Consider the following 18127-nt stretch of genomic DNA (forward strand, 5'->3'; position numbering starts at 1 on the left):
ACACGGACTATAATATAGTGCTTGAAGATATAGAAAACCTCTTCTCTATGGACATGCTGGTGCAATCCTGGGTCAGCCACCGGCCTGTCCCCCGACTGAGAGAGGAGACCCTTTCAGATGGGGTCCTGGCTCCCTTTGAGCCCTACAGGTAAGCCTAGGGGTCCTCGCCTCAGATTCTTAAGTCCCTAACACAAGGAACCCCGAATGCACTCTCAAGGTAATGATTTTCCATTGGAAGATGATTCGTATTGAAATTGGCAGAGAGAGAGAGACAACATAAAAAATTCCAATTTATCCACAGCAGAGTCTATACAGCTTCAGAAGTCACAGTAAAATCTGTGTAGATTCGGTGGAGGCGAGTGGTGTGTGTGTGTGTGTGTCCTGAATGTCATGTAGAGCGATCTGGGAGGAGCGTCACCAGGGAGTGGAGGGGGTGTCACAAGTGGAATGGAGGTGTGTGGGTTGGGGAGGGTGGGCAGATAAGCACATGGCTTAAGATTAAGGTGTTAAACTGATTTCATGCCTAGTTTTCTTTTTTTGTTTTTTCTTTCCAGGAAGCCCACATGGATTTCTGACAGATGAGGGTGGGAAAAAGTACCCCGTACGAAGTCAAAACAATTTAAAAAAAACCCCCAAAACCAAAACCCATCCCCAGTCACAAAAAGCCCTCATTCACTTTTGTGTTCGCAGGCTCTCCCGTGCTTGTTTTCTATCCCTCTCTCTCCCCGCTTCTTGCTGCTTTTGTGTCCTGGTTCCGACAGATCAGCTGTCATTGCAAGAGGCAGGATTGAAGCCTGGAGGTCATGCGTCTACAGTCATTCATGCGAAGAGGGGACTAGCGGGAGTCCCTTACAGAGGTCATGCCGTCAGCCCAGAGGAACGTGTGCACTGCTGCGGTGGCCCTCAGGTCCAGCTCTCCTCCTGTGTGCATGGCAGAGTGTGTGGGGTTCAGGGGTTGGGTGTCGAGGTGTGATCCTGGGAGACACAAAGAGAGGAGTCACTTAGAATGCAAACGTGCAACGTCCAGCAAAAACCCCACACACAGAGTTTTGTGCTGGCAGCTCAGGCCGAATCTGACTCAGGAAAAGCAGTCTCCCCAGGCAGGGCGATGTGCTGAGGGCGCTGCACTTGCAGCCCAACCTCCTGAGATGCCACCCTCCTTCTCTTGCTCCCTGTGCAGAGGCTGTTCCTCAGAGCCGCCACCCAGGCCTCATGAATTCCTTCTGAGTGCGCAAGTGCTCCAGGATGCCTCTCTGTATGGGCCAAGGAAAGCGCTGTGCTCTGTGCCCTCGGAGAGGAGTAGAGGCCCCCATGCCTACGTGGTCACCTGGAGAGACATCCCCCAGCAGATCTTTGTACTTAGGAAGGGCCATTTTTCTTGAGCCAGGGCTTATGCCAAGAAGGGGCTAGGTGAGGCCTTCACTTTCTCAGTTCAGCTCTGCCAACATGCGCTGATGTCCGCCATGCGCCAGCCTTGGGGACCCAGGGATGGAGCGGACGTGCTCCCTGGCCTTGGGAGCTCATGCCTCAAGGGTGACAGCTCCCCTTCAGCTCTGGCCCACAGTACTTCCTGACTGCTGCCTCTGGCTGCTCTCCCCATGCCCCTCAGATGGACAGAGATCTCTGAAAAGCAGATGCATCCTCCTCTCCTCCTCCTCTATTGAGTCTTAGGCTGGAAAAGAGCAGCTTTGCTGGAGGAGCTAAGCCCACATTCTTCAGCCTGGGATTCGCAGTGAGAAACCTCTCCTGCCCCCATGGGGCCTCCAGCCTCCAACCTGGGGTGAAAACTCCATGTTTTCAAGACCAGCTACTCACGTTCTATCTGCAGGGGCCCTGGGACCACTGGGGAAAGGAGGATGCTTCAATAAGGAAGAGGTGACAATCTCTTGGGCAGGGTGGGAAGTGACACAGGGAGGCAGGAGCTCATTTGGAGTTGGAGCCATCCCCAGGCATAGAGCTGTCTTGGGTCCTCCAGGTGAAGGGGCTGGGGAGGAGTGTTGGAAGGGAGTAGGGAGAACTCAGCTCTTGGGTGGTTCCCCAGGGATGGGAGGGTGGTGCCGGGTTCCTTGCCAGGGGCTGCTGTAGAACTGTAAAACCAGGAACTGCTGCTGCAGTGGGTGGACAGTGCTGTCACTCTGGAGGGAAGATGCTTTCATCACTGCCGGGCCATCACATCGGCCAAGTCTGACTGTCTCCTCTAAGCCTCTGAACACGCTCTACCCTCCTGTTCTCTGCTTTCGGTCGCGCTTCTCCTGTCAAGGCTGCCTTCCATTCTCTTTTCTGCAGAGCTTCTGCCTGCCGCCCTCAACACCTCCACCCCACAAAACCTTCCTGATCCTTCCTGGAGCAGGCCCCTCTCCACTCTGGAAGCTCTCCCTTTTGTATTTTGTAAAAATACAAAATACAAAAAAAAAAAAAGGCTGCCTTTTCTGTTCGGGAGATGGCAGAGTCGAATGGGTAAGAGCATGAACTGTGGAGCCAGACCACCCGGGTTCAAGTCCCATGCTGCCTGACCTCGGTCAAGTGCCTTACCTGCTCTGTGACTCAGTTTTCTCTGCTGTAAAATGAGGGCAGTAATAGGACCTACCCATTAGAGAGGTGTGATGTTTAAAAAAGCTAAGACACATAGGTGCTTAGCATTGTATGAATGCGAACAATTACTTGGCTCTCTAGAAATGTTACCGTCTCTGTCCATCTGTGCTTTTTGATGTCTGCATATTTCCCTGGCTGGATTAGAAACACTGAGGGCAAGAACAGCCTCCTAGTGCTCCCCACGGTGCCTGCCCCACGGAGAAGCACTCCTCAAATAAGAGACCATCATGGAACGTGTGGCCTGGGAAAGACAGGCTAGGATCTCCCATCTACTTTACCGCCCAGGCACTGAGCAGAAGAGAAAGTTCAGACCTCAGAGATCATGCTAGTATGACTGCCCATTTCATCCCTTGGTAAGCTGAGACTCTGGAGGCACGGTGGCAAGAGCAGGGGTGAGATGAGGACCTAGGCCACCTCACTCTGCCCAGGACTCCTGCATTGTTCTGGCCTCTTCTCCTGGGTCCCCTCACCTTTCAAAAGCTTAGAAAAGAGTCTCTTTCATTCTTTATTTTTATTTCATTTAGAGACAGAGTCTTGCCCTGTTGCCCAGGCTAGAATGCAGTGGTATGATCATAGCTCACTGCAGCCCTGAACTCCTGGGCTCAAGCGATCCTCCCACCTCAGTTTCCCAAGAGGCTGGAACTACAGGTGTATGCCACCATGTCCAGCTAATTTTTAAACTTTTTTTGTAGAGACAGGGTCCCACCACATTGCCCAGGCTCATCTCAAGTTATCCTCCTGCCTCAGCCTCCCAAAGTGCTGGGATTACAGGCATGAGTCACTATGCCCGGCCCTAGACAGCCCTTTCACAAACATAAACTCAGCAACCATCATAACCATCCTACAAGGGAAATGCTGGCATTATTGCTAGTTTATGGCTAAGGAACCTGAGCCTTAGGGAAGTCATTTGACTTGCTCCGAGTCACACTACAAACAAGACCTGCAATTGTTTGAGTCCCAGAGCATATATGTTCTTATTTACTCTCTTCACATCAGTGCTCACAGTTACCATTATTATTTCTAAACCTTTTTCTTGAAGTGTAGCACATTCAAAAGGGACATTTTCACCCTCCCTTGAGGAGACTGAAGCTTAGGGCAGTTAAATGACTTAAGGCCATACAACCTGGAAGCAGGAGGAGGCCTTGATTCTAGACTCACAAGCTCCAGCTTTCACTCTCTGAAACAAATACAGCCCATTCTAGTCATTTGCAATAGCTCTGTTCTATAAATTAGTCGCTGTTTGAGGCTGCGCACAGTGGCTCACGCCTGTAATCCCAGCACTTTGGGAGGCTGAGGAGGGCAGGTTGCTTGAGGTGAGGAGCTCGACGAGCCTGACCAACATGGTGAAACCCCGTCTCTACTAAAAACACAAAAATTAGCCAAGGGTGGTGGTGCATGCCTGTAATCCCAGCTACTCAGGAGGCCGAGGCAGGAAGATCACTTGAACCCAGGAGATGGAGGTTGCAGCGAGCCGAGATAGTGCCACTACACTCCAGCCTGGGCGACAGAGCAAGACTCCCTCTCAAAATATAAATAAATAAATAAATAAATAAATAAATAAATAAATAGTCGCTGTGAACACGGAATTAGCAAATACTGAACCACTGCTCCTAAGGGAAATACAAGGTTAGGCTCTCGTGAGCCTCTGGCCACAATATTTTGGTCAACTGATGAATACATAACTTTGTCTTCCGTGTGTTTCTGTTTCAAGATGCCTTATGTAATATATAGGGTTGACTCATTAACACTGACTTCACCACCACAGGCACTCTAACTCATCCCTGAGCAGAGCTTATCTGAAGTCCATTCCCTCCTTAAGGAACATCCCAGCCTTCTTGCACTTCACACCAAACAGCACTTCAGCACTGCCCTCAGGGGCCATTCTAAACAATGAAACCAAAAATGTGAAAAATGTGGCACTACACAAGCTGCGAGGAGGACACTTATTTATAGTATGAAGCACGGAGGCAGAGTGTGGCTTTGTTCATCCTCAGCTGGGATTGCACGTGTTGGGCGACTCAAACTTTTTGCCCCTGTGTGTGTGTCCATGAATGAGCCAAAGCACGGTGAGTGCCAGCTTTGGGGCTACAGATAAATGTCAGCAAGTGGATGAATTCGCAAATGCAGAATCCGTGAATGATGAGGATTGACTGTACATGCTTGTGGGGGGTGGGGGTATGGGGGTAGTAAATTAGAAAGCCTTTGGGCCCTCAACTGTCTTCTCCGTAGCCTTTGCCCTGGTTGGGAGGGTAGGGCATTCAATGCTGTCCCCTAACCCTCTGGGACTTCGGCAGGAGCTTTTCTCCGCCTCTCCCTCCCACTGCTCTTGCCCCGCCCCCCCACCCCCCTGCCACTCTCACACTTGTCCCTGTGCCTGTCACTGACAGAGGGCCAAGTGCTGTCCCAGAGCCGGGCTGCTCCGTGTTTCTGACACCCATGCTAGTGTGGTCTGGTCCTTAATCACCTGAGGTTGGGGGGCTTCAGCCACATTGCAGATCATTTACAGCAAATTAAAATGAAATTCAAGGCTCCCTCCTTCCCCCTAGCCTGGCTTTCGGGCTGCCTCTCTCCCATTCAGGAGCATCCATAGAACCTGAGCCAAACAGAAATTTAAAGCCACAGCCGCCACTGCTACCATAAGAAAAATAAGTCAGAAAAGTGTACTTTTCCTTTCCCTTTGCTGCTTTTAAACATTATTTGCATTTTTGGGTTCTTCCCAGGACCCAACAGCAGCTACTCAGAGTCTTCTAAACCAGCAGCCTAGTGGGACCCCTGGCAGTGCAGGGGTTAACACGGTGACCTCCTTAAGCTGCTGAGGTGTCAGGTCTAATTTTATCCCATAACTGGATCTGCCAGTCCTCTTTTTTGCCCAAGTGCTGAGATATATTGGGAAGCCCAGAGTCAGCACTTTTGGTGGCTCGGGAGGCAGCGGGCCCTGATTTTTGCCGAATGCAGAAAGCTAGAGCCTCCTTGCTGCTCAGCCCCAGAGTCAGGCCCTGGGGTGTGAATGGTAATGACCCGGTTAGTGCTGCACTGGGGCCACCATGCCCCCTCACCTCTTGCTGACTCCCACCCCGAGGTATCCTGTACTGAGCTGCCCCGAGCTGGGCAGCATGAAGGGCCTCGGGGCAGCTCAGTACAGGATGCCCCAGGGAGGATGGAGATCAGAGCTGGCCGCTGAAGCCCCCAGCACCAGACACACCTGCTGGAGACAGTTGCACAGCGTCTTCATGTCCCTTCCTCATGGCACGGCACGGCACAGCACGGCACGGCACAGCATGGCATGGCACGGCACGGCACGGCATGCCCCTGCTCCGTGGCCCCACTGCCCCATGCTCACACACATGCACCATGGCCCAGGCCCCAACCCTGACAGTCTCCTGACTTGCAGAAAGCACGTTGTCCACCCCTTAGGCCTGTCAGCTCGGCCCTTTCCTAGAAAGCAAGGGAGCAATGTGTTTCACAAAACACCAAGGAGAAGCTAAGCCTTGGCCTGGTGAGAACTGTAGCTGGGCTCCAGGTTCAAGAGACAGTTCAGTCCTCAGTCTTGGAGCTCTTATGTTGAAGCATCACAGCCCAGACCAACTCTCCTGTCCTCTCCAGTGCCCTGGTCCACTGCTTTCTAGATCCCCATTGCTTGGTTTCCAAGATAATATTACCACTTAGATTTACAGAGTGCTTTTACTCTTCAAAGAGCATTTTTTTTTCTGGCTTTTTTTTTTTTTTTTTGAGATGGGGTCTTGCTCTGTTGCCCAGGCTGGTCTTGAACTCCTGGCCTCAAGCAATCCTCTCGCCTCGACCTCACAAGATGCTGGGATTACAGACATGAGCCACTGTGCCCGGCCCAAAAGGCATTCTTACAAAACCGTGCAATCCCTGCTAAGTGGATATTATTAATTCTGTTTCCTTGATGAGGAAGCTGGGGCTCACAGCCACTGTTAGCGGGGTTGGGAAGTGAGAATCTCTGCCTCGAGACACAGCAACAAGTTGTTTGTCCCACATCATGCTGGGGTGGCTGGGAGGGGATAGGGTGAGACAGGGAGCAGCTACTCCACTGAAGACCAGGCCATGCAGAGGGGATGAGAAGGGCAGCGTTACCTCCCGAGAGGCTACTCCAAGGAGAGCGGCTCGGGGTCACTGTTTCCCCCTTTTCAGGCTGGCCCGCTTCACTATCTGCGCCCCCTTCCTGCCCTCTATCAGGTCCGGCTGTAGGCCACTCCCTCTCAGCTCCACCTGCAGACAGCAGCAGAGACAGAAAGCAGGACAGATCGCAAAGACGGGCAGAACACAGGCAGAAGATCGAAAGGAGGCCACACGGAGGCGGCAGACACACTGCCCACCGGGGAGAAGGGAGACTGGAGAGAGAGCTCGTAAAGACGTGAGTGGAGGGAGGTGTCACGCAGAGGGCCCGGCGAGACGGGCAGAGCAAGGCAGCAGTGATGGCGCTGGGTCCCCCAGGGCCGCGGGCGCCTCAGTACCTTGGAGTGTTTCATAAAGGAATCAATATCGACCTCCAGCTCACTGGGATCCTCCAGGGGCCCCTCGACAGTCACCTCCTCGTGCTCCTGGGCGGCATCGGCGCTGGACAAGTCTATCTGTCGAACCACCTTGCGAATGATCTGGGAAAGGAAGGGAAGGAGGAAAAGGCTGGTCAGGCCGGGCACGGGGGCTCATGTCTGTAATCCCAGTACTTTGGGAGGCTGATGGGCAGATCATCTGAGGTCAGGAGTTTGAGACCAGCCTGGCCAACATGGTGAAACCCTGTCTGTACTAAAAATATGAAAATTAACCCGGTGTGGTGGCAGGTGCCTGTAATCCCAGCTACTCAGGAGGCTGTGGCGGGAGAATCACTTGAACCTGGTGGATGGAGGTTGCAGTGAGCTGAGATCGCATCACTGTACTCCAGCCTGGTTGACAGAGCAACACTCTGTGTCAAAAAAAAAAAAAAAAAAAAAAAAAAAAAAGGGCTGGTCAAGCCCTCAAGACAGAGCTTCAGAAGAGCAGGTCCCAGGAATGAGCTCCGAGGGGGAGGTAGCCTTTGTCTTAGGAGCCCCTCCTTGAGATGCCAAGAATAGGGACAGCCTTTGCCCCACTGCTTTATGGAAAACCCTCTGCTAGACAGCCCTGAAGGGGCCTTGGCAGTGGCATTTCATGACCAAGGTGTGACTGGATGTGACCTCCCCCTCGAGCCCACAGCCTTCTGTTTTGCTTTTTGATATGGATGGGAGTTTATGCTCTTCCCCATTCTGCTCCCATGCGCCTAATGGCAGAGGGCATCTCTTTCTCACCCACCCATTCCCGTATTCACCTTTCCAAATCTTCAAACCCTTTACTCTGTATCTGCCATGTGCTCTGAGTGGGAGGTGAAACATCAGTGAGACACTGTCCCTGCCTGCAAGCAGCTCACAGTGCCGGAGGCAAGACAGACGCACAAGGAGCCTTGCTCAAGGGTGATGCGAGCTGCGCCTCAGCAGAAGCACATTCGAGATCCTGCCTCGGCTCCTCCTCTCTTTTACCCATAGCTAGCACCGTGCCCCACACTTGACAGGCAAGGTCATGTCTCTGAATTAATATCTGCTACCAATCCAATGCATTTTCACTTCCTTTTAATTATTTAATTATTGTGACGGGGTCTCACTCTGTCACCCAGGCTGGAGTGCAGTGGCTCAATCATAGCTAATGCAGACTTGAACTGCTGGGTTTAAGTGATCCTCCTGCCTCAGCTTCCTGAGTAGCTGTGACTACAGGCATGCGCCACCATGCCTGGCTAATTTTGTGTGTGTGTGTGTGTGTGTGTGTGTGTGTGTGTGTGTGTGTGTATTTATTTATTTTTTAAAATTTTTTTTAGAGATGGAGACTTGCCATATTGCCCAGGCTGGTCTAAATGTCTGGGCTCAAGCGATCCTCCTGCCTTGGCCTCCCAAAGTGCTGGGATCACAGGTGTGAGCCAACACACCCGGCCCACATTCTTTTTATTTGAGGAGGCCCATGGTAAGCCAGGGATGCTCAAACTGCTTGTTTAACAGCTGTTTTCAGGGTTAGGTATCATGGGACTAGGTCTGGGGATGTTTCCTGGGGGCTGGCCCTTCTGGAAAGGAGCAGCAGAAGCTATTCAGGTTGACTCAGACAAAGCGGTTGTGAGGACACCATGACTGAACTGCAGATGACCAAAGCTTCCAGCTCCTGGGCCCTCCATCCCTCCTGAGCATGGGGGCAGCCAGCGTGGCTGTGCTCACCTGCTGTGAGGGCAGCAGGGAGAAGCCGCTGGTTTCTACCACCTTTTAGCTTCTAGCCCACCTGCCTCTCCCCAGCACAGAGGGGAACACTCTGCACCCACCTTCTTGGTGACAATGTTGCCCTGCTCATCCGTGAATTGCTCCTCTGTCACCTGCTCCCCTGGAATATTCTGAAACTCATTCCCCTGAAATTAGAGAAAGGGAGAAAATGCAAGATTGGTGAGTGGGAGTCTGGGAGGAAGAGTGGAGGAAGAGGAAATGAAACAGCAGTAGCCAAAATAGCCATGGCCCAATAACTCCCCCAGCAGGAAACCCAGCTCAGCATGCAGCAGGAGTCACGCCAGGGCTCCCAGGGTGTGGGCGGCGCCCCTGAGCGTCTGGGAGGCCTGAAGACGAACGGCGGAGCTCGCAATTGTGCACTTGGCCCTCACAACATCCCCTGGGAACCAGCAAAATGGGGGCAATTATGCAAGTCTGACGGAGGAGGCCCTGAGAGAGGAAGTGAGGCACCTGTTTCCTATTTTTACGACACTTTGCAGTATAGAAAAGCCCTTCGACAGGCAGCATCACCCCGAATATGACTTGCCCGAAACCCCAGAGCCAGTTGGTGACAGAAACAGGACGATCCGGGTGCAATCCCATGGTGGCTCACGCCTGCAATCCCAGCACTTTGGGAGGCCAAGGCCGGAGGACCACTTGAGCCCAGGAGTTCAAGACCAATCTGGGCAACATAGTGAGCCCCTGTCTCTACAAAATTTTTTTTAAATAGCCAGGCATGGTGGTGTGTGCCTGTAGTACCAGCTACTCAGAAGGCTGAGGCAGGAGGATCACTTGAGCCCAGGAATTTACAGTAAGCCCAGGTTACAGTGAGCCATGAGCATGCCACTGCACTCCAGCCTGGACTAAACAGCAAGACTTCATCTCTGAAAACAAAAGAAAAAAGAAAAAAGAAGAGAAGAGAAGAGAAAGAGAGAAAGAAGAAAGAAACAAAGAAAGAAACAGGACGAGCGCAGCCTCCTGAGACCCAAAGCTGAGTGTTTAATGTCACTGTCACAACGCACTGGGCACCAGAGGGCAGGTTCTGGTGGGCGCCACACACACTCTGTCTCCCAGGGCGGAACATGATCCCTGGGGGCCTCCTTTTCCTCCAGGGTCTCCCAACTCTGGGTCCGGAGCTCCCCACAGCAGCGTCCCCTCAGCCCTGGCCTCCGGCGCCCACACCGCCAGCCCTGCCAGCCTCCTGCCGGGCGATTACCTTCAGGAAGACCCGCCGCCGGACCACCCTGGTGGAGATGGTCTCCTCGTCGTCACTGAGGCCCTCGCTTTCCCCCAGCTCCTTGTCCAGCTCCTGGTGGATGTGCTTTAGCACAAAGCACAGGAACCCCCTGACAATGTGCATCGCGTTCTGACAGCTGACCAGGAAGAAGCTCAGCAGCACCAGCGTGACCAAGAGCTGGGTGACGAAAGTCCACATCCTCACCTCCTCACCAGCCCGGTCCTCTGGCAGCCAGTGGCCTGGCCACCACGGGGGGTCCGCCTCTCATTCTCCACTGGGACTCCTGAGTCCCCCAAGGACCCCTTGCATTCCCCCTCCCTATCTCTCTGGTTTGCTCTCTTGGTCTCTCACTGTTTCTCTCTCTGGGCAGGACACCGAATGGCCCTCTCGGCTGAAGCAGCCTGGCCCAAGTGCCCTTCTGCCCAGCAGCCCGGCTCTGCCCTGAGTGGCCCGGGTGACATCACGCTCCTATAATTTTAGCTCCCCAAACCAGCTGCCGGAGCTGTCCAACCGGGCTAGAAGGAAGCCGGCAGGTGCCCATGTCCTGAGCACTGAAAGCACAAGTGAAAGTCACTGTGTGAGTGACACCCACTGCTGCCTAACCCCGCCCTGCCCAGAGAGCTGGAAGTGGGGGCTCGGCCTCTCGCCTATCCTACCCATCCCCACGGGAACTAGAAAGAGTTCTGCCCAGGGAAAGTTTCTTACTTTCAGAAAATAATACGGTCCGAGAAAGCAGCTACTTGTGTGTCTCCTTGGGCTGCTACTGCGGTGATCCAAATGATGTTCCCCGGCATGGCAGGGATGAGACCAGCTAATACCCTGGGTACTTAGCGGTCTGTTTCAAAAATTGCCCCAAAAGGGTGAGTGATGGGCTTGGGGACAGTCAAGTGAGCCCAGCAGGGGCCCAGCACAGGTGGTGGGGCCACCTGGAAGCCGGTCTGTAATTCCCGTCAGCCTGCAGGCCCTTGCACCCTTCCTTTATGGGACACAGCCTCCCGAAACTGAAGCGTGGAGCTGGTGTGTCTATTTAAGGCCTGTTCTTAAAGGCTCTTCCAGGGCTGGGCTATCAACACCCACTGAGCAGGAACCACGCGTATTAAACTTGCGTTTACAGAGCTGATTCACAAATGCAGCCGCAGCAGCTGCGGCTGGAAAAAATTTCACTTTCTAGATCAGGTTGTTCCTCTCTGAGTGGCAATGCAGCATGGCAGAAAGAACACAGATCCAGGACACAGCAGACTGACCCTGCAGCTCACCTACCGTGGGGTCTTGGGAAGGCTGGGTACCTTCTCTGTGCCTCAGTTTCCTCATCTGTGAAGCAGGGATTAAAGTGCTCTCCCCACCCTTTCTTAAGGCTGCTGGGACAATCATGCCACTTATGAATGCTAACACTATGAATAATAATGGCAAATGCTTGTGATAGTGCATGGTTCTACGTGGATTTCATGTAATTCAGTGACACCTTACCACAATCCTAACCAAGGAGGTTCTATCGTCTTCCCGTTTTACATAAAGGAAACAGAAGCAAAGTATTCTGCCTAGGTGGAGGAGTAAGTAAACGGAGGAGTCATTCCAAATGCCTCTCACTCCACAATGCTGCTTATTTCAACAAGAAAGCACGGGGAAAAGTATGTGCAAAGAAGCCAGGCACGGGGAAGCATCTGGTTTTGGCCCAGTCAAGAAGAGTCCAACTTCAGATATTTCCTCCTAAGTCCTCAGAGAAATCAGCTGAGTCACAGTCATTTCAGGCCACCTCCCAAGTCCCAAGTTACACGCAATCTTTCTATCTCTGTCACTGTTTTCAGAGGTCCAGTGGAAATACTAATAAGTGGGTGCTTTGCAAACCATCAGTCACCTTCAAGGGCCTCCTTATCAGCCCTTGGGTCCTGTGAGATGGGCACCGGCAGCAGCCTGCCAGGCCCTCTGATCGGCGTCTCCAGTTCCGGGCTGGGCATGCTGGCTTTGCACATGCATGCTGGATGTGAGGATGCAGGGCTTGGGAACTGAGGGATCTGGACCCTCCTGGTCCCTGACATTGGTCCACTGTGTGACCCTGGAGAAAGCCCTTGACTCCTCTGGTCCGCAGTGCCCTCATTTATAATTGAGGGAGTTGGATGTGTGATCTAGGAGGCCCTTCCAGTTCCCCTCACCAAAGGCTGACCACAGAGGGGCAGTGGGAAAAAGTGCTGTAGGCGTCTTTCTCTTTCCCCAGGGATTCAGGAGAAGGGACCCAGTGGATCATGTGTGCTCTGGGAGCAGGAGAACTAGGCGCCCAGGAGGGCCTGATGGAAGAAACGGACGGGCCGCCTGTGGTGAGGAGTGCACACAGGCGCTGGGGAGGGGAGCATTCTAAATAAAACCTGACTGAATTCCTAGCAGTTCTACGGCCGGCAGCTCAGGGCCTTCCTTCCAGAGCCACCCTAGTCCTGGAGTCTAAGGTTCAGGTAGGAAAGAAGGGAGAGAAGGAAAGAAAGAGAGGAAGGAGAGGAGAGGAGGAAACACCATGCCTGGATGAGGCATGAAAACAGAAAGAGACAGAACATGTCATTCATGTACATACTAAACATGCACATGTGGAGAACAGCAGTGCATGTTTTATAAGAACACAAATGGAAAAGACACCCGTTAATACGATGGCCAGGATGTGCTTCCAAATAATAGGTCAGCAGGAGAAAGTGGGGGGTGCAGATGAAACAAGATTGGCCACGAGTAGATCATCACGGGGCCTGGGAATGGGGAAGGGGGATTGAATCGAACAAAATAAAGTTCAGCAAACTCAAAGGGAGTCCAGGGAAGTGGAAGAAAGGAGGGAGGGCCAGGAGAGGGAGAGGCCCAGGAAATCAGGAGCAGGAGGAGACTTCTCTCTATCCCAGGGCCCCTCTCCTACTTGGTGACCGCCATCCAGAGTCCACGTGAATAGCCACAGAATTCCAGAGCCAAGTAACTTTGGCGACATTCCAGTCACTCCCTCCTTTACCAGTGAGGACCCTGAGGTGCTGGGAAGAGAGCGCCTTGGGCACGTCACACAGGTCACCATAGGAGGAGAGTAAGCCCAACGCCCAGCGCTCGGTTCCTAGCCCTTTCTAAAACGCGACAGAACAAGAAAACCAACAAAAGCCACAACTTTGGAGTCAGCCAGACCTAGCTCAGAGCCCACTTCTGAAACAGTGGTCTTGAGCAAGTTGCTCAACCACTCTGATCAGCAGCTGCCCAACAGGTACAGGTGCCTTAGCAGGGATCCAGGAGGCAGAAAGGCATGCCTTGCCCTTGACTTCTAGAGAAAGGGAAGCACCACCACAAGTGTTAAAGGAAGGGGATATGCTTAGCTCAGGGCTTGAGTGCCCGAGAGGCAGCCCTGGAGTCCCGGCCCCTTCCGATGCTGGGAAGGAACAGCAGCACACAGCTCCCCTCGGGCTCTCACCTGCATCACCTCAGTGAAGGTGTTCTTGGCCTCCTGCACCTCCTCTTCTTGGCCTTGCTGCCTCCAGTCCCTGTCGGCCTGGAAGCTCTCAGCCTCGGGCTGTTCTGTCCGCGTGTGCTCGCTTACAGACACCAGGACCTTCTTGTACTCCTGAGATCCACTGGGCTCTAGCCCTTCAGTCGTGGTACTCGTTCCCTGGAATGAGTGTGGACCTTGCGTGACCTCCTCTCGCCAGGAACCTTGTGCAGCATCTTGCAGGTATGAGACAATGGAGCCATCTGCATCCCAGTCCTGCAGTCTGGGGTCCAGAAGAAGCAGCAGATGGCCAGCCGAAGAGAGAGAAAAGACACTTGGTCACCCATCAGTCTCATTCCTTTTAGACACTCTCCCCCTCAGAGCTCTGGCTCATCAAGGACACAGACCGTCCTCCCATCCCTCCAAAGGTCAGGGGCGCATGAGCACACTGCCCACCTCACTGCTGTGGTTCAGAGGGGTACACGTGGCCCATCTAATGCTGTCCAGGTGGAAAGGCCCCACTGGTCCCTCCCTGTGTGTGAACAGCTTGCCCTTGGGGCTCCCAGAGCACTTGGCTCACCCTAATGGTCCAAACACTGGGGCCTCCACACTCTCATCCCACATCCTCAAACTCTGCCACCACCTCCTTCTGCTCTCCAGGCTCTTCCCACTCAGCAGTCCTCATCTGACAAGGTGGTCATTCTCTCCGCCTTGAGACACATTCTCCCGTGGCTCCTGGAAGGTGCTGGCCTGGCGTCCCCCTCTTCCTCTCTGGCCGCTATTGTTCCGTGTCCTCTGCTGGTTCCTCCTACCTTTCCTGACTTCTGAACATTGGAGCACCCCAGGGTTCAGTTCTCAGACCTCACCGCTGTCCACATCTACTTCCTAAGCAAGCTCGTTCATCCCATGGTTCCAAAGCCCATCTCTACACTCAGCGTGCCTGGATGTGTGTCTCCAGCTTGGCTCTCCTCCTAGAACTACAGCTGTGTGCACCCCGCTGCCTCCTCCACATCTTTACTTTGTTGTTGTTTTCTGAGACAGGGCTTCACTCTGTCTCCCAGGCTGGAGTGCAGTGGTACAATCACAGCTCACTGCAGCTCTGCACTCCTGGGCTCAGGCGATCCTCCCGCCTCAGCCACTTGAGTAGCTGGGACTGCAGGCACATGCCACCACGTCCAGCTATTTAAAAAATTTTGTAGAGATGAGTTCTGGCTCACAGGTCTACTTTGGATCTCTACTCGGCATCTCCAGGACAGTGCGATCCAATCCACACTCAAAATCTTCTCCCCTAGCCTGTCCCACCCCATCCCTGCTGCCATCCCTGGTATCTTCATCCTTGCAGTGGGCAGGTCGAGGACACCACTGCCCTCCTTGACCCCTCTCTTCCTCTCTTACCCCACATTGTATTTGTTGGCAGATGCTTCTGAAATATGTCCTGCACCCGCCCACCTCTCAGCACGGCCACCGCTGCCGTCCCAGCCCACGAGCCCACAGCCCTTTCCTCCCGACGCACCTCCTGCTTCTCTGCCAGGTCGCGCCAGCCTCCTCTCAAGGCAGGTGCAGCTTACCCTGCTCACCGTTCCCTCCCCAGCTTCATGGGCTTGGTTACTTTGTTAGGGCACGTGCCAGGCATGGTCTCCTTCAAAGGGCTAGGCCTTCTGTGGGGCATCCTCCCTGAGATGTCCTCACGCTCACCCTCAATTCCTTGAAGTCTCTCAGCTGGCACTCATGCAGGCCTCCCCTGGCTGCCCATCTGTAATTCCAGTCAGCCTTCTTTCCACACACACGCCTACCTCCTGTCCTCCTTCTCTGCTTGATTTTTCTTTTTTAGCAAGTATTATCTAGAATTTCTGTTTTAATGACTTCCAATTTTATTTACTTTATCTTGTTTCTTGTTAGTTTCCCTGCTAGAACCACGCTTCTTGCCGGTAGAGACTTTTTTCTGTTTCATTCAATGCCGGCACCCGGGCACTCTTTATTGGTGCCTGGCACACAGTAGCCGCTCAATAAATATTGTTGAGTAAGTGGATGAAATTCATCTGTCCCCACGAGAAGGCTGACCAAGGTCACAGCACCAGGAAGTGACAAAATAGGCCTAGAGCCCAGGCGTTCATGTCCCCAGGTAGCAACACTGCTGCGGTAATGCAGGGGACAGCATGCAGCCCCCGCAGGTGCTCAATAAATGCTTGTTGAAGGAATGGCCGTCCCAGGAAGGTGTCTCTCTCCCGGGAAGTCCACTATTTCACTTTAAACCGGCCTAAGCTCCATCTGTTCAATCCTCCCCATGAACCCAAGGATTTGTGTAGGAAAAAAAATTAAATCTTTGCTGTCTCAACTTCCAAACTACTTCCTTTCCCTTCCTGTTAGGGTATTGGGGCCACGCTGCATGGATCCTGTGGAATGGCCCCACTAGCCTGGGCCTCAGGGTGGGACTGAGGGGTCACACAGGTGGGGAAAGGACATGAGAACAGCTTTCCTTTACCTGACCAGTCCTGAGCTCCTTGGGGTGGGGGCCTGGAACAGCTACCTGGGGGCACAAGAACCATGTCCTTACTTTAGGGAAAACTTAGCAAGCCAGGTGACCTGGAGGAAAGGGGATTCCTCTGTCATCCGCTTCCTGTGCTAGCCCAGGAGGACAACATGAGCCCCATCTCATGTCTGTCTCATCTCTTTCTGCAATGGCAAGGGCCTGGCTTGTCTTGGCATCCTTCCCTGCACTCAGCAGAGGGGCGTGGTGTATGCCCTGGCCCAGATGGGACCATGAGAGCTCCAAGGTGAGCCGGTCCTCCACCGCAGACTTGCAGTGTCTGGGAAATGCATCACCTTCTCCTGACCTGCCGACGCTGCTTTTCTGCTGCGGCACAGAGCGGGGTCTTCTCAGCGCGGGAAGCTTGGGGAGGAGAGCACCCACTGCTCTACAGCTGAAAGTTCCGTCCTGCCCCAGTTAAGCCTACAAGCCCCTCCTTCAAAGAGGATAAGTGGGGAGGGCGCCATTATCAGCTCCGTCACATGCAGGCTGTGTGACTGCACACAAATAACTTCCCTGGGTACTGGTGCTTCTAAATATGGTCTTCAACTAAATATGGCCTTCAACCGGAAGCACGCAGGGGGAAAGGAGCTCCGAACGCCAGCTCCAGCAGCACGCTGACCCACAGTGTCCCTCAGCCTCATGACTGCTCTCCTAAGTGAGCCCTCCTGGTGCTCTAATGTCCCTAAGTGAGCCCTCCCAGCGCCCTAATGTCCCTAAGTGAGCCCTTCTCGTGCACTAATGGCTCTAAGTGAGCACTCCAGCATCCTAATGTCCCTAAGTGAGCCCTCCCGGCGCCCCGATGTCCCTAAGTGAGCACTCCAGCATCCTAATGTCCCTAAGTGAGCCCTCCCAGCGCCCCGATGTCCCTAAGTGAAACCTCCCGGCGCCCCGATGTCCCTAAGTGAGCCCTCCCGGCACCCCGATGTCCCTAAGTGAGTCCTCCCGGCGCCCCGATGTCCCTAAGTGAGTCCTCCCGGCGCCCGGATGTCCCTAAGTGAGCCCTCCTGGCGCCCTAATGTCCCTAAGTGAGCCCTCCCGGCACCCCGATGTCCCTAAGTGAGCCCTCCTGGCGCCCTAATGTCCCTAAGTGAGCCCTCCCGGCGCCCGGATGTCCCTAAGTGAGCCCTCCCGGCATCCTAATGTCCCTAAGTGAGCCCTCCCGGCGCCCCGATGTCCCTAAGTGAAACCTCCCGGCACCCCGATGTCCCTAAGTGAGCCCTCCCGGCACCCCGATGTCCCTAAGTGAGTCATCCCGGCGCCCCGATGTCCCTAAGTGAGTCCTCCCGGCACCCCGATGTCCCTAAGTGAGCACCCCCGGCGCCCCGATGTCCCTAAGTGAGTCCTCCCGGCACTCCTATGTCCCTAAGTGAGCCCTCCCGGCGCCCGGATGTCCCTAAGTGAGCCCTCCCGGCACCCCGATGTCCCTAAGTGAGTCATCCCGGCGCCCCGATGTCCCTAAGTGAGTCCTCCCGGCACCCCGATGTCCCTAAGTGAGCACCCCCGGCGCCCCGATGTCCCTAAGTGAGTCCTCCCGGCACTCCTATGTCCCTAAGTGAGCCCTCCCGGCGCCCAGATGTCCCTAAGTGAGCCCTCCCGGCGCCCTGATGTCCCTAAGTGAGCCCTCCCGGCGCCCCGATGTCCCTAAGTGAGCCCTCCTGGCGCCCCGATGTCCCTAAGTGAGCCCTCCCGGCGCCCCGATGTCCTAAGTGAGCCCTCCCAGTGCCCTAATGTCCCTAAGTGAGCACTCCAGGCACCCTAATGTCCCTAAGTGAGTCCTCCCGGCGCCCTAGTGTCCCTAAGTGAGCACTCCAGTCACCCTAATGTCCCTAAGTGAGCCGTCCCAGAGCCTTCATGTCTCTAAGTGAGTTCTCCCGGTGCCCTAATGTCCCTAAGTGAGCCCTTCCGGCACCCGTATGTCCCTATGTGTGCTCTCCCAGTGCTCCTCAGGGTCTCTCCTGCTGGGCATACCTGGTGGGGTCTTGGGGAGGCACTGGCTTTTGCAGATGGCACCTATGCTCCTATATATGGCATCTGCCAGACTGAATGTATTTGCTCCT

At 54.1% G+C, this 18127-nt stretch overlaps 1 protein-coding gene across 15 annotated transcripts in view; it reads right to left on the bottom strand.

Annotated features, from left to right (window-relative positions):
• Positions 1 to 271: 271 nt before the first annotated feature.
• The window catches only part of ANK1 (ankyrin 1), a 241711-nt gene continuing 223855 nt past the window's right edge, over positions 272 to 18127 (bottom strand). For 7 of the 15 annotated variants that reach the window (XM_063726625.1, XM_054561509.2, XM_063726623.1 and 4 more), the window contains 4 exons: positions 13526 to 13823; positions 8930 to 9013; positions 7071 to 7211; positions 272 to 975 (listed from right to left, as the gene is read on the bottom strand). In XM_063726625.1, coding sequence (XP_063582695.1) covers positions 949 to 975; positions 7071 to 7211; positions 8930 to 9013; positions 13526 to 13823 — 550 coding nt within the window. In that variant the 3' untranslated portion in view covers positions 272 to 948. Of the gene's footprint in view, positions 976 to 6690; positions 6826 to 7070; positions 7212 to 8929; positions 9014 to 10083; positions 10691 to 13525; positions 13824 to 18127 lie in introns of those variants that run through there. The other 8 variants (XM_063726626.1, XM_054561510.2, XM_063726624.1 and 5 more) reach the window with 4 other exon arrangements.

This window comes from Pongo abelii, chromosome 7 (genome assembly GCF_028885655.2).
Source record: "Pongo abelii isolate AG06213 chromosome 7, NHGRI_mPonAbe1-v2.0_pri, whole genome shotgun sequence".
NCBI classification, from domain to species: Eukaryota; Metazoa; Chordata; class Mammalia; order Primates; family Hominidae; genus Pongo; species Pongo abelii.